Source organism: Cyprinodon variegatus, unplaced genomic scaffold (assembly GCF_000732505.1).
Source record: "Cyprinodon variegatus isolate N-32 unplaced genomic scaffold, C_variegatus-1.0 Scaffold30, whole genome shotgun sequence".
Classification (NCBI taxonomy): domain Eukaryota; kingdom Metazoa; phylum Chordata; class Actinopteri; order Cyprinodontiformes; family Cyprinodontidae; genus Cyprinodon; species Cyprinodon variegatus.
Window position 1 is genome coordinate 124,619 of NW_015150483.1, and position 16,507 is coordinate 141,125.

The 16,507-nt window shown below is 37.3% G+C and overlaps 1 protein-coding gene across 1 annotated transcript in view; it reads right to left on the reverse strand.

Annotated features, from left to right (window-relative positions):
- Window positions 1-16,507, reverse strand: part of faf1 (Fas (TNFRSF6) associated factor 1) — a 74,496-nt gene that overhangs the window by 19,465 nt on the left and 38,524 nt on the right. Inside the window, exons 13-15 of the mRNA XM_015399122.1 lie at window positions 9,486-9,640; window positions 3,567-3,703; window positions 3,389-3,477 (exon numbers count right to left, since the gene is read on the reverse strand). Of these exons, the coding sequence (XP_015254608.1) occupies window positions 3,389-3,477; window positions 3,567-3,703; window positions 9,486-9,640 (381 nt within the window). The remainder of the gene's footprint in view (window positions 1-3,388; window positions 3,478-3,566; window positions 3,704-9,485; window positions 9,641-16,507) is intronic.

The window sequence follows — 16,507 nt, forward strand, 5'->3', positions numbered from 1 at the left end:
TACAAGTTTTCGTGTTCAGATGTTTTAGTTTTAGTTTTCATCGTCATATTTCACTGCTGATGTCATTTCTGTGGCATTGCTTATTAAAGAGAGTAAATCTAGACTCTTTACTGGATGTTGGTTCTTGTTTGGTTTGCATGACACAATGTTAGAATAAGCTTGTCTACAAAATACCTCCAAAGTACAAAGTTGTTTTCTGAGCAGTTCAAAGGGTCATCCCTTATAAACAGCAGCTAGAAGGACTCACTCATAAAGGTCCCATTAAACTCTGCTATCAGACACTTCTCACACATTTGTAGGATGTGTATCACAACATGACCTTAGAACGATCTGTAAAAATCATTGCTGACGGATGCAGATCACAAAGCCTGGATGTAGTAGTCACTTGGCTAGTAGAGACTAAACTGCAATGCAGACAACCTCAGGAATGACTGTAGTGTCAATATGGCTGTCTACTGTCAAAGTACAGCTGCTTCAGCTCCAGACAGAAACCAAAGATGGAGTAAAAGAGGCGTGTCAGGACTGAGTCTCCGTCTGATAACTGAGGTTGAAACAAGAAAAAGAAGATAAGAAAGAAAACAAATCAAACAACTAACTTGACGAGAACATTCTTCTGCAAGGATGACATAAGAGAAGTTTAAGACCAGCTCACTTGGAGGATGCAGACTACGTCGCTCTCATTCAAGACAACATTGCAGAAATAAAATTATTGCACATGTTTAAAGAAATGCTGCATATTTTCAGAGGACCTTTGCTCTCAAATTTTTCTCACTATAATAATCTTTCTTAGGGTAACAAACACCATCAAAATTACTTTGGGTTTAATATAATGAAAAAAGGGAATACATAAAAAGAAGAACATGTTAAAGGAAGAAAAGACTGCAGGCTTATGACAAATAGAAATATCTCCCATATTTAATAAAATGTCAACAGCTCTTCAGTTAAAACTAAAATGTGTACATACTACCGGCTACGTGCTGGGATTTTATTCATAACCATTCTGTGAAATGTTAGGTCTTGATTTTATGCAGGTTTTAGAGTGTTTACTTGCTGCACATCTCTTGTGCAGCAGCTTGTGTTTGAACAATATTTAACATTTGGAGACTTTTTGTTTTCAGAGCATTTTACCCAAAAAGGCAGCGGATATTGTACAAAAATATGCTCATGTCTATGAAACTGTTATTAACTGGTATCCCTTTTGCAACAATAAAAAAAACCCTAAAAGGAAACCAGTCTTAGCATACTGAACATTACATATACATTCTTTTTTCTGTAAGTTGATACTAATGGCTGTCTATCACCAACAGTGACAAATCCAAAAGAAGCCAGAAAACTGTTTAAATATTAATATAGAAGCTGCTGCTCATTACCCTGGAACTGACTTGGAACGAGTTTAACCCTCAGGTGTGTGTGACTCATTAGGTGTTTATTACTGATACAACAGAGATGCTATGAAGCTTGTGACTGTATTGTAAGGGAGCTAGTTTGGTTGGTTTGTTGAGTCTTTACCAGTTTAAAGCTAATCCAGAGTGACAGCCTGTCATCTGTAGCTACAGTTATTTAATAAAACATTTTGAAGAGTTTGAAAGCTGGACAGAAACCTGTGTTAGTAAGGCATGCAATAGAGAACCAAAACTAAAACTTACCATAATTAATAACAAGCGTCTTACATAGAAAATCTAACTCTAGCATAAAATCTTCTACCAAAACTTCTTAATCAAATTCACTTCACTTTGTTTAAATTGCATCAAATTATAAATAAAAGTAATTTATTGGCCCAGTGTAAGAACTGGATAAAAAGAGCAAGACAGCTTGAGAGAGGAACAATATAAGTACGGGATCATGATTTATAAAGTAGGATGAAGAGGAACTAAAGCAGAGAGCCCTGAAAAAATGTTTGTTCCTTTAACAACTGAATATTTTATCACATTATGATGGCGAATCTGTATATTCATTGTGCATGCCAGATAAAGGGTGTATCATCGTGTGAATTTGGTAATCGACTCAAGTGTAAGTACTAGAATTACCTTCCACTGCATTTACAATGGTAATTTTTTCAGCATATGCCTCTTCAGAAATTACTAAAACCAAGTCAGACTAGGTGGAGACAATATGTGACCAAAGGTTTGAAAGTTATGCTTCAAACTCTCAACCAGCCTTAGTTTTTGACTCTTACTAGGCCCTTCTAAGACATTATTTTAGACCAGCGGTTCCCAACCCTGGTCCTCAGGGACCCCTGCCCTGAATGTTTTAGATATGTTTCTGTTACAGCACACCTGATTCAAATGAGGGCCCCTCTTCTGCAATCAAATGCTGCAAAAGCCTGTTAATTATCCATTTGTTTTTGGTGTGAGGCAACAAGGAGAAACGTAAAAGATCCAGGAAGGGGGTACCTGAGGAACCACAGCTTTAAACCTTACATTCTCTATCCACCCTTAAGCTATGTTGAAAAAGAAGCGCCATTGATTGCCGTTAACTGTTTAACTGTTACGTTGGTCTTTTGGGGTGATGTGTAGGACAAGGTGGCCAATTTACATTTATCTGACTAGAGAACCTTCTTCTACCATTGCTGTCTCCAAAATGGCTAATGCTAGCTATATATCATGTGAATGTCTATTCTTATCACTTTTCTGCTCAAGCCAGAACCTTACAGCCACCATGGGCCACTTGGCTTCTCCCTGATTATTGCTCTAATCGTCCATCCTGTCGTTATAGTTGCCATGCCCTGTTACATTTGCAATTTTGCTATGCTGCCACTATAAGGGAGATTTTCTGTTTAAAACTTTGACACATATTCTGATGCTGTCTGTTCCATATTTTTCTTCAACAAATCAAAGCTACATTTATACTCAGGTTAAACTTCAAAAATGGGGATGCCACACTTTATAGATATGTATTTCAAACTGACTTCGGAAAACATATTATTACGTCCACTTTAGGATCACTTCGATTATGGCATTGCTTAAAATTATACAACATACATTGAGATTATTAGAAATATTGTGGCAAGATACAAAAAAATAAAAAATTCAGGAATACTTTCACAAGGCAATGCAGGAATCCTGTAAGTACCAGACACAATGGTCACAATAAAGAACAAAAAAATCATAACCTGTTAGATGTGAAGTTAAAGAATGTTAGGATATTTTCCCAACCAACTATTATGTTTAAAAAGTAAAACAAATGACTATACGAACATCTCATGAAGTGAAAGCATTGTTAAAAAAATTACTTGGAATAACGCTTTATTGTTAATATGGTGGTCAGAAAAAAAAGGCTTGAAATTTCAACACACATTGCACAGTATTACCCCGAATGTAGTATCTTGTACAATAAACACATCAGAATTTATTAAAAACAATGTTTTCTTACTAGGGTCCAACCCTACCTCATCTTTGATGTCTTCTTGCTGTTGTGCTGTAAAAATCTCCATCGCTCCCATTAATCTCATCATCAGCTCATCCACTGTTGTATTGCCTGAAGAGACAAATAAAAACTTCATAAGATCATTTCAAAACCTAATGCAGACATAAATATATGTTTTGCAATAATGATTAAACCTTTACCTTGAATAACATTTAGAACTTCATTGGATGTTCGCTTGCCCATAACTATAAGGAGCAGGGGGAACTGGTCTGTCTTGTATGTCCGTATAGTCTGTGTTACCACGCTGCCAAAGTGCCTCGTACACATGGTGAGAAGTCTGGAAAATAAGGAAGCTCCAGCGAATCAAGTTCTGTTTAACCCTACAGTTTATTTCTTTTGAAATGTAATCATCTCATCAAAATTTGCAGCTTGGAATAATAATAAAGAAGAAATATGCAGTTCACAAATATGCACATATATTTTCACTACAAATGAAAATGGTACACTCCTCTCCGGATATGAAAAAAAAAAAAAGAAAAATACACACAAATCATGGCATTAAGGACTTTAAAACCAATTCTGCATTTTCTTATTCCATCAAAATGACATGCTATCTCAATTGGAAGCACAGATGATTAGTATGCCTCGCCAGGCGCCCAGAATTGATAGGGCAAGAGAGGATTTCTTATTCCATTACAAAGACAGAACTTTTTAAATTAACATTTCAGAGAGGGAAAAGGGTAGCCGGCAGCCGGGGCCCTGCCAAGCTGCCTGTAAATGTCATAATATTAATGAATTGCTATAGACTGAATGCAAATATAGATTAGCTTCTTCTCCTGCCTTTTAATAAGACCTACTTTAATAACTGAGTGGTAAAATGGAGAAGTAATGGAATGGGTGGAGGGAGGGCAGGTCAGAGAGAGAGCGCATAGATAGAAAGCCAACTGCTTGAGATAGGGGTGTAACTCATTACAGATGGGCTCAAAGCTATAGAAGCTTTTCGCACAACTTCAAAATGGAGAAACTAAACACAAAAGCTCAATTTGATATTAATAATTTCCTAAAACTGAGATGTAATAGTAAAATACCAGGGAAGGAAATGCTATGGACTGCATTTTAGTTAAAACTTCCCCAAATGAACTGAGTCACCCTTGACTGGCACTGAAAGAGATGGGTCATCCTAATCTCAGAGATGATTTTGATCTGACATTTGTCCCCGTTCATCTACCGACCCAGCCGTACCATAACAATAGCCCACAGGGAAACTCTAACCTGTAATGAAAGACCAGAGAACAATCGCTAGACAACAACCTGAAGGGTAACCTAATCTTAAAGCTCTAACTGAGGCCAAGCTGCTTTGGTTTCTAACACAAGAATTCGGAAAGTCAATCTTCGAGAATTAAACAGACAAAACAGCAACACAAAAACTGTAAAACTAAGAAACAAAACCTAAATTTGCATTAGTAATTTAAGAGGCCGCAGCTACAACTTGGAGCACTTCTGATTTCAGATAAACAAGTAAGGACACAGCACTGAGGCCAGGAGGAAGCTGAGTTGCTCCAGGAACTTTGGTGAGCAGTTCAGCACCATCACCCAGGCATAGTTTAACAAGGTAAAGAATGTAATCCTGTCAACCCACGGCCTCTAAACATCTGTATGGAAAACTACACTTAGAGGACAAAACCTGACGAAACTTGCAAATACCCTGCTTTAAGACTGCATCAACAGCCAATGTGATTGACAGCTTCTAATTTGTCGCCCATCCCATCTTATTTACTCTCTATGGATCTCTACAGCAAAAATAGTTAATGTTTCCCTGTGCTGTCATCTCCTCCTAGTTCACATCGAACTGACACATTAAGATATGAGCCGACAGGGAGGAGCTGGCGTTTGCTCCAGCGAGCAGCTGATGAGTCAGGTAAGTACAGTAGCACTGCAGGGAATGTTTCTGCAAGCCACCTGTATGGGAGCAGTCTGGGAACCGGATGCCTTTGTAGCCCACTGTGTCATACACACTTTGTTTCAGAGCTATTATGGACATGTTTTCATTTGGAAGTGACATTTTGTTCTCCCTCTGAACCAGTTATGTTTTCATTTTGCTTTATGTCAAAAAGAGATGTCAAGCATGCAGAACAGGTGTGAAAATTGGTCTCAAAGCCGTTAAGTCTTCTTTAAGACTACAAAATAATTGCCCTGCAGATGACTATGTGAGCCAAATTTTAGGAAGCATTAGCAGGGGCAGAACCCTGTGCAGATCTGGTGCCTACACTGGCTCTTGAGGGCTGCTTTTGGACATTACCGATCTAAAATAATATTCCTCTGGCTGTAAATATAAAGTTGCTACTCTCATGGAAGGAGAACTTCTGATGAAGTCTTATATGTTTAGCAATAACCTAAAAGGTTTTTGTTTTTTTCTTCTTTCAGGATTGCTCATCTGCTTGATTGAGAGTGATCAGCTTCTCTGTCCGCTGTAAAAACCACTTTATCAGAGTATAATTCTATCACCAAACAGCTTTTCCACCAAAGATTGACAATCTGAGAAGCGAATCTTTGCAGCTCTTCTAGAGTTACCATTGACCTCTAGGCTAATTCTATGATTAATGCAGCAATTGCCATACCTGTCCTTTAGAGCTCCATTTGATTCAAAGCTTGGAACATTGTTTTATAACATAATATTACTTACAATATCTCCAATAGCAGTCTTTCTCATTCTGCAGTGGTGGTATGCAAGTACCACCAGGTATTACACAGGGAGCCCAAGGCATTTTTTTATATCAATGAAATATTGGAACTCTAGAAGTGTGTCAAATAAAAAAAATACTTGTCCTATGTGCTAAGACTTCTCATTATGTCTGTAGTGAGTAACATATGGGCACTGTTGCCATCTTTGCCGTCATATTTTCAAACCCTTTTAACAGCTAGATATATTCAGTGACTTTTGTCTGTGTTGTTGGAAACTTTAGCAAAAAACACACAAAGGCACAGAGCTCTGGAGTTTCTGTCTTCAGCTCAAAGTTCTGCACACGTTGCTTCCCGGAGTTAAGTACCAATGTACCCTGTCCAAAGCAGCACTTTGTGCAAGCAGACAAAAATGAATACCCCATCCTTTCTACAAGGGCTCTCTGTTGCCTTTTAGAACAACGTTTATGTCTGGGAAAGGCTTCTCTTCCTTCACCCAGTTAGATGTAAACAGAGAAGCAAGCTAGATGTAGATGAGATGAAAGTTCCTCTGCTGATCCACACAACTCAAAACTGTTCACAGAGTCACACAATCACCTCTCAATAGTTTATTAATTAAAACATATATTTAGCATTTCTAATATGATGGTTACACTAAGCTGGTACTATTGCTCTTGCAGTTGCCTCCCTTTCAAACGTTTTCTATAGCAAAACAGGCCTATATTGCTGTATTTTTTTTTGTCCAACATTATGGTGATACTTGAAGATCCTATAGATACGTTTAATGTGGTACTCAAAATAAAAAAACACAGTTTGAGTACCACTGCTTTATAAATTTCTCCCTGGCATGTCTGCTGTGCTCCTTGGCCTACTGGGAGTAGTTTTTTGTTTTGTTTTTTAACCAATTCTCTTTAAAAATCTCTGACATTATTTATAGGAGCTGGATGACTAAATATAAATGCATTTTACACTTCAGAATTATATTTTTCAAAAGTTTTTGAAAGCCAGTAAATTTTGTTTTTCTTCCTAATTATTTGCCACTCTGTCTTGTTCCATCATATAAAATCCAAATAAATTGCATTGACATTTGTGGCTGTAAAGTGGGTATTATTATTCGGTTATTGCAACTACAAGGCTCTGTCTACAGAGTACTGATAATAAAGCTCTTTTCCCACAATTTTGACAAAAAACTCTGGCATCCAATCACCAGCCTCGCTTTTATGCATTATTAATCAGTTAACGAGGCGGTCTGTGAGAATAGCACATTCCAGTAGCAGCAGGTTTATTGCTTACACACTTAGGATACCTTTCTAACAGCCTGTGTGACTGATGCCAATCACCAGTCACTCCAGATCAGCCGGGGAGCGTGAGAATGCAGGACAGCCATGCATTTGTGAGCGGTTAGCCTGCACATGTGCATGCATGCGTTAGCGGCAAAGCTGCGACTAGCTGTGTGCAATGAAAAGCTCCAGATGTTGCCTCCCTTTTAACGTGCTACAAAAAGGCTCAGCTGGGGCAAAAAGCAAAGGAGGCCAATAGGGGAGAAAAGAGAGCGGAATGAAGGAATGAGGGAGTTTCCTAAAAGGATATAATGGAAGGGGGTAAGGTCAGGGAGCGAGTCTTTCTTAAATGACTACTACCAGAGGGCAGGCTTAACTCAGCAAGTTTAGAGGAAAGAGGGAGAATGTCAGTGGAGAGATATAAATGAGAAAAAGAGCAAGATTTTTTTTTTTAATTCACAGTTTAATCCTAAAAAAAGCTTGAAAATTAAACTGAACAGATGATGTAGGCACCAGCACATTACAAAAACAGGTTAAAGAGGTTTGGACTATCAGAGTAATTGAAGTGAAAGAGATATTTGGATTCCATGGGAGTCCATCTCCCACTGACCCTCTTTTCAGACAGCTTAGTCAAAAATGCCCAATCAGGGGCCTCACCGGGCAAACACAACGCCTTTTTAGCATGCAACCTCCAAGATTAAACACAGAATAGAGCTGGAGAGAGAGCAAAACAGAGATACGGGCATGAACATGTTAAGACCCGTCAAATTTTATTAATTCAATTCAGTTTGTTTATACAGCACTAATTCACAGCATGTCATATTAAGACACTTTACAAAGATTAAAAACATTAAATCGAGTCTCAGTGTCGGATTTGTTAAAAGTTTTTCATCAAAGAAAACCCAGCTCACTGTATCGAGTTATTGACTTTTCAGGGTTCGCTCCTCCTCGATGAGCATGTAGCGACACTACACATTCGCATGCATTGTGTCGTTGACTCAACAGCAATCCCTCAACTACAGATGGTTAAGTACTCCTTCCAGCTTCCTGTATAACCAACAGTTATACAGTTGAACATTTAAAATTCAGTCCAAGAAGTAACCAGTAAGATTCAAGGAGAAGATGGCTGCAATCTTCTTGAACACACTGGTAGCTCTCAAGTCTGTAGGTCATTTTATAGTGAGATACATTCAATATCCCTTTTCTCATATCCACCTTAATATTAATGAAAACTGTTCACTTCTCCAGACTGGAATTCAGACATGAATAAAACATAAATATTTAGCTTGCAGTCAGCCTTAAAGGCAAAGTTGCTGCCATTTTGAACGTTAAAGCTGTCAGGATAAAATACCTCAGACTATAACTGATAGGTACAAGAGATGCTTATAGAAACATGTGTGTAATCATTTAATTAAAGTCATAGATATCGATATAAAAAGCATGAAAATAGCATGGTAACGAAGAAATGGTAAAAAAACAATTTTCACATTTCAAACAAGTACAGAAAGTTAAGTTTGTTTTTTCCTGATTTGAATTGAAAGAAATACGTTTTTATTTTTTCCTAGTTTCAGCAAACACATGGAGGCCAATAATGGAGGAATAATCATAAAATCTCTCTAACATCTAACCTCCCTGTCAGAACTGATCTGTCAGTTTGATACTGGTTTACTTTCACCTCTGATTAGTTCAGCTAAAGGCTGAGTGGGTCCTAAAAACCTGAAGTCCAAATCAAAAGTCTAATGACTGTGAAAAAGATAAATGAATAAATGCTGAGTCAACATTTTATTTCATTGATGCATTAAATGATATATTTTGTTCCTTCTTAAACCTTAGGGATAAAATCTCTATGATTTCTGAAAACCATCTTAGACACTACACCACTTGTTGTATTGGGAACTAAAAAGTAGATATGTATAGTAGTATATATATTGGATGTATAGGAAAGAGATCTTTTAATAAATTCTCAAAACCTTTTAAGGTGGTATTAACCCCATAAATACTTTTTGTTAGGAAAATGTTAGGAACTTATTTTGACTCCCATTAATATTTGAAATGAAATCCAATTATTTCAACTTTAAGTTGGAAAATGCACACTTGGTATTATTGCTAATCAGATGAAAAGCAGCACTGATGGAAACAATGAGAAATGAGGTGCTTTACCTGGCTTTGTTAGCTTCTTTAGTGACATCCCAGGCCCATGTGATGAAATTCTGGCTCAGGTAGGAGACAATAGAGTCTGCACACATCATTTGGGAACAAAAGACGTTGCTGAGGACGCTGTCATCATTGTGGAGGTAGATGGCCAACAGCTTTCTCTGTAAGAAAGGAAAAAAAGAAGATTAGAGGCAGAAAATACAAGAATATTACCATATAGAATCAACATATTTGCCTAAGTGATATGAGATGCCTTTTTCTTTTCTAATTTCGAAGATGAATTGTTTTTAAAAAAGGCTATTAGACAGAGAACGGGCTAAAGAATGGATTTTTTTTTCACCTTTCGTAGAAGCAGCTTAAGGTATAATTGCAAAGTAGCAATAATGATGATTGCAATAAAACAAGCAGTTTTTCTTTAAAAACAGAATGACATTATTTTCGACTTGAGATGCACTTATAGGCTTATTATTAGTTATGAAAAGTATCTCTAGATTTGAAAAATCTCATTAAATATTACTAGTTCTTTAGACAGAGGTCGCATGTTTGACTTAAACACACCAACCCCCTTATTTAATATTTTCTATTACACTGAACAAAAAGTGCATCATAGTACATGATGTTTACTATTTGTAGACAGGAAAACAGATGCACTTCTTAGTTTAAAAGGATTTAGTGATGATCATCAGCATTTGACTTTCTGACTACTGATTAGAGTTGATCCAGAAAAAGCACCCCTTGCAAATATAATTAAGGTTCATCTATTATCTGCCATTTTTACTGCATATGGGTAAGAGAACAAGAAGCAATATTAAAGACAACTAGGCGAAGGGCCTTTTACAGCTCAAAACGAGGCCACAGCTGACAAAACCAGCAAATAGCAGACACAATCAAAAGGAGAGTGGTGTAAATAAAACTTCTCATAGATGCGAGGCAGATATAGCAAAAACAAAACAGACAAATCACTCTATTTATTTTATACCAAATGCCAGCAGCCTGCTCAGGTTAGTAGCAGCAAGGCCAGACAATATTGACGAAGCTCCAAATCCGGGGATATTGACACCATCATATAAGCCTGCTAGATTTTCCCTTCTGACAATCTAATTAAAAAACAAACACACCCACAAACGTAAAGGGTTTGAGGGGACAATGTTGGAAATAATGCTCTTTAAATTACACGTCACTTTGGGCCTTATAAAAGAACAAACAAGAACACTCAATCTGTGCTCGGTTCATTTTAAGCAGGGCTGCGATGGTGGGAGCTAAGGGGCCTGTTTCTCAGGAGCAGTAATCTAGGATACGTGCGCCAGAAAGCAAAAGAAATACACAGTGCGTAAGATGTGAGGGAAACTGAAAGAAGAAGTTGTGCTATACTGTGGCCTGTGTCGAATAGGAATGGGAGAGCACTGCTGTGTTTGCTCAACGATTAGTGCTTTAGAATAATCTCCAGGGCTCCTACAGAGGAGGACCTGGGGACTCATTCACTGGGCTGATTCACCAGCCTGAAAAGATTAAACACTCATGCTGAGAAGACAAGCAAATTCAGTCAAGAGGGAGGAATGAGTCTTAGGATAGTGAGAGTTTTACAACCCGAGAGAGGGAGGGGGAACCTGATACACACTCGAATATTGGTGTCCCAACCTGAATTTAAGTTTGAACCCATAGGCAAAGAAGGATTTATACTCACAAACATGCATGCTCAATTAGACCAAGTGTAAAGACTAATCAAAGTAGGCATTTTGGCCAACTGAACTCATTCATCTTAGTTAAACTGTCCATACCCCTCCGTTCCCTCTCCACTTTCAAAGTGAGACCTATTGTGTTGCCTGTCTCAGGAGGGAGGAGCAGATCCCTCAGTTTAGCTAAATTACTGGGTCCAACCTGAGCTAGATAGTGACCCCATAGCCCTTCCTCACACCTGTTCAACACATCTAAGATTGCCCTGTGAGAGCAACTGACTAAAGATTTCACACAGTAGAAGCCTCATCATGGTTGTATCTATGTGCATCACTTAAGCAGCATTCTTTCAAAAATTAACCAAGGAAAGTACTTTTAAAACAATTTCTAAAAGTCAATTCAAACAAACTATTAATCCCATTTAGACAGAAAAAGGGGCTTAATTACTATTTTCTCTGCTCCTCTTAAAAACCCTAGTTTTCGAGGGCCACAGCAAATCTTAAAAGTTGGAGGACACAGGTCTTTAGGGGTTTGAATAACAGACCACTATGTAAATACAAAAAAAAGAAAGGGGCTGAAACCTAAAGACAAACACTGGTAACATTGATAAACTCACTCCAGACCAATAGGTGGCAGTGAGGTAGCTAGAGTAGTGTTTCTCAACAGAGTTGGTATCGCCCCCTAGGGGGCGTTTAGAAGAGGACAGGGGTTCTGGCAATATTATTTGCAGAGGAGGGGCAGTGGCGTTCTCTTAGGGGGGGTATTTGCATGAAGACAGTTATACACCGAAGACGCACAATTATACCAGTAAAAACTTTGAACTACTTCTTAGAGGTTGTAGTTGGCAACATTCAAACATGCATGATCCTGCAACTATGTAGACCTACTCCTCCTCTGCATTTCCACCAGCTTCTTGTGGCAAAGTCTGTCCTACATTAAGAAGAACAGGGACATCACAGAATCATCTTTTTTAGAAGGTGTTTTAGTGATCACTTGGCACCAAAATCTAATTGTAACCACTGATGATTGATTTCACATCTCTATAGCTGGTGTGGTTAGCAATGCTCGCTGTAATCAGAGGTCTTTGTGTCTCTAGAGTAAAATAAAGCCTTCAAATAGCAAGACTCCAACAACCACAAACATTTCTAAATCCAAAGTGAACATGACTACCAACAGTAACTCGGTGAAAGCAGTCCCTAGTTACAGAGAACATATTTTCAGTCCTCTTCTGCCAGACATCCCTGGAAAAAAGAACAGTTGGTTTACACTTTGGAAAAATGTCTTTAAAGTGTTGCCTTGTCTTTGTCACATCTTTTTTTTTTTAATCAGATTTTAACAGAAAAGATGTACAGCTGATACATGATATAAAGTATTCGCTAACAGATGAAAGTTAGCTATCCCATTGAGATACTACGAACAGTAATGCTGAAGGAAACCAAGCTTCTTCCATGCAGACTTGCTGTATTAAAAACTGGCTGTAAAACTTGTCCATATTTTCTGTTATGTGGAGTACAATCTTTCATTTTTTCAAACAGTGGCTTACATAGAGATATGTTCAGAAAAACAAGAGAGAATACACTACGCATTAAAAAGTGATGTTACTCATAAGTATAAATCCCACAATGCAGTAAAACTAATATTCTCAATATTCGCTCTGCACACCACATGGTACTCAGCCTACTCTTAGCTGCTGGGCCACACTACACTGGAGAAAAGCTGATATTAATAAAAACAAAATACCGGCTGATATTGTTGTTTTATCACAGTAAATGCTGTAAAATCACTATCAAAGTGTTAAGCCCCATATTTCCCTTACACCTGTGTGATTCAGAGCTTTACAATTAGGACCTTTGACTCATTGTGTTTGGAATCCTCCTACTGAATAAATGGATTGGGTTTGTTTGTTTTTTGTTTTTTTTTTCCTCGAGGAATATTTAAAATATATTATATAGAGAAAAATCCTGGAACATCTTACTTTCAAAAAACAAATAAAGCTCTTAATACTGGCTTTGGAACAGAATCCTTCACAGGTCCAACTCACAATCAGCAGAAACAGAACATCTACCGGCTCAAACTCGTTTTTCACCAAGTTACAAAAATTGCCCTCCACTGATCATCATTCGGTGCCCACTAGAATATTAGCCAATGCTTAATTTTTTACAAGCTAAATAGATAGTTTATAAAGGATTAATATAATTATTCTAAAAAGTACATAGATATGAGAACTTTAAAAGGGATAACTGCAATTAAAAAAACAAGAAAATACAGGTTATAGTAACATTTATTGTAATATTACAAAAGGAGTATAATATTATATCTTTTTGTAATATATGTAACCCCAGACTACATCTTATGGAGTACAAAATCCATGATCACCTATTAATTACAGGAACAAAAAAGTCAATTTCTTAGATGACATAATTATCCTGCTTGTTAGACCGTTCATGTCACCAGCTAACTGGTGCTATTTCACTTTTCTATTTCTCCATCTGATGGACATAAGTACACCTAAGAACCAGACTTCTGCTGCATCTGGCTGCTGTTCTTTTCTCTCAAGTCCTCAAGGCTATCGCTAGGATCTGAAGTGGATACTTGGCATTGATAAATCCCCAAACTCCTCTCTTCTTCAAGGCTATGAATTTTTATGTGTCTTTGTGTGTGGCAGAGAGGAGAGAGGAGTGAAGAGCGAAGGAGAGTGGGGTTAGAGTGATTAACCACTGCATTGATGGGGATTTAGCGAGGATCGCGGTTAGTGATGGGTGGCCTATCACTCTGTACGCCCTGACTAACCATCAATCCCCGAGAGAGTTCAGCTCAGCTCGACTTAGCTCTGCAGCCCAAAGCATTTCATTAAGGATGGATTGAGTCTATCTCAACAGTGCCCCAACACACACCTTCAGAAACACTTCATCAAATGTAGTGTTTTGCTTAGTGATTAGACTCTCTCAGGCTATGAGCATCTGAGACTGATTCCCTTGTTTATAAAGCAAGAAGTTGTCTCTTTTCAGCAAGATCTGCGCTCTTCTAACACCCCCTTAATGAAGTACTACCATGATTACACAAAGCCTGGATCTCGGTTTTAATGGAAGCAAACATAGCTGTATCGATAGAAGATGAAATGGAATAATTCACACACGTGCTACAGTGTAATAAAAACATAAATAATGAGCATGCTTTGGGTTGTCGTCCATATTGAAAAAGTTGCTACTGCTTTCCTTGAAATGGTTCTGCACATATCAACTCTCTGAAAAAACATTTTAACCAGAGCACAGTTGGCAGGCTAAAGGAACCTCACAAAATACAGTAAAAATAAATACTTCTTGCCCCTTTGCTGCGTAGAGCACAATGGTACAAAGAAGCAAACACCAGGGACATCAGCCATATTGTGCTGGCTTAGACGAGGGATCAGCTGGGAAAAAGGCAGGATGCCAAATATCTTTTTAGTTTGTCTGTTTACTTCTTTTTCTTTCAATCTTTCATCTTACAAATAAGCATTCTGACTCATTTCAAGCCGACATGTTGGCCTGATTCTCGCTTTTTCAATGTTCTAAATAATGCATCATCACAGACATCTTTATCACCGTTGCTCTTTGTTTGCCTGATGATGTGAACCATCCCTCCCCCAAAACATGTTCCTGTGTCCTCTCCTTCTAATAAGGCCGTAATCCACACAAGCTGTCAGTTGATACAGGAATCCTAACAAAAAATAAGCTAAAAATAAGAGCCTCAACTTTCAGGTTGAAAACGTATTCATCTAATGTTAATAAATCAGTGTTACATTTTGGTAATATTCACTGAAAAACAATAATGACAACTAAAAAAAAAGGTGTTTTACTTCTTTTACAACCACAGACTCCAAGAGGTGTTCTATTAATCTGCTAAAATTTTATTGAACTTAAATTCAATACATCTCCAGGCACTTCACAGAGTGAAGGTCATGGAATCTGACAGTCTTTAAGAATTGAACAATTAGGCTTCCATTAGGTTAATTGTTCTATACATATTAAAATATGTAACACCTTAGATCTAAAACACTTGGAATCCATCCAAGTACTTTACTTTAAATAGAAACAGGTTTTAATTTTAGCTTTGCTTTGATGTAAGTTCACATATGTGAAGATGTCATAAATTATTTCCCTGATACATGAAATTATATGGTTTGAACAAACCACATAGAGGTATATATAATGAGGATAAAGATAGCCTTAAATACATTACATTAACACAGTTAACATTTTTTTAACAGTCAGCCTTTTAGATGCGGGTTAATTAATAAAAATACATTATAAATTTAAAACATAAAAGCATATGGCATATTGAAATAAATATGTCACTATAGATTCTAAGTCTTGGGGTCCTAAAATCCTCCATTGTTTCTGCTGCTGCTCTGCTTCATCTGTGTTTGTTTGTTTTTTTACTGCTGTGTGGCAGTGGTGGTGTAGGTACCTGCTCAGGGGCCTGCCCCTTCTTATGACGACATCATCATATGGCAATGCCAACCAGACACACTGTATTGCACCTGTTTAAGAATCAGATCTCGTCTGGAGTCTCAGCATATTATTACCAATTTTTGCTATTATTTTACATTTCATTGGTGATCTAAAGTAGCCAAAAATAGAAACAGTCATTCTCAATCTTTAAGGAAACTCTGCCTTCTAAGACAAGCTGAGCACTGCCATTTAACAAGGTGACACAAAAAGTCTCAGTGCTTCTTGCTATTCTGTTTATTAAGCCCTAAGGGCAGGGGAGGAAAAATGGCACATCAAAAAAATTACTTTTATAATGATTTTTAAACAAAGAAAACAAAAACTATTCTACTTGTAGAAAATGAATGATTGTTGTTAACACAAAGTTAAAAGTAGTTTAGCTTAATATGGCTAACTGACCAAGCTAAAAGAGGTTAACCTGTTAGCTACTGAGCACAGCTAAACACAGTGCTACCCAGCTCTCCCCCTTGATATCATTGTCTTGCAATTATTTATTTATTTATTTTTTTAATAATAAACCAGTTTCAGTTTTGTTGTCAATAGGGTAAAACTTCATCTGTCATTTGACACGCTAACATTACATATGCTCCGATGCTGCAGACGTATTGTTATTATTATTGTCTGGGCAACTGCAATGTTTTAGGTCATGTTGCAAAGTTCAGTCAATCATATAGCGTAACGCCACTGACATGCAGAGGACCTCAGAAGATCTGACCACCCGAGCAGGCGCTCGGGTGACTCAGTGATCATGAAGTAGTCCACAATCTTAAAAAGGTTGGGTGTATATATATGTATATATATATATATATATATATATATATATATATATATATATATATATATATATATATATATATATATATATAT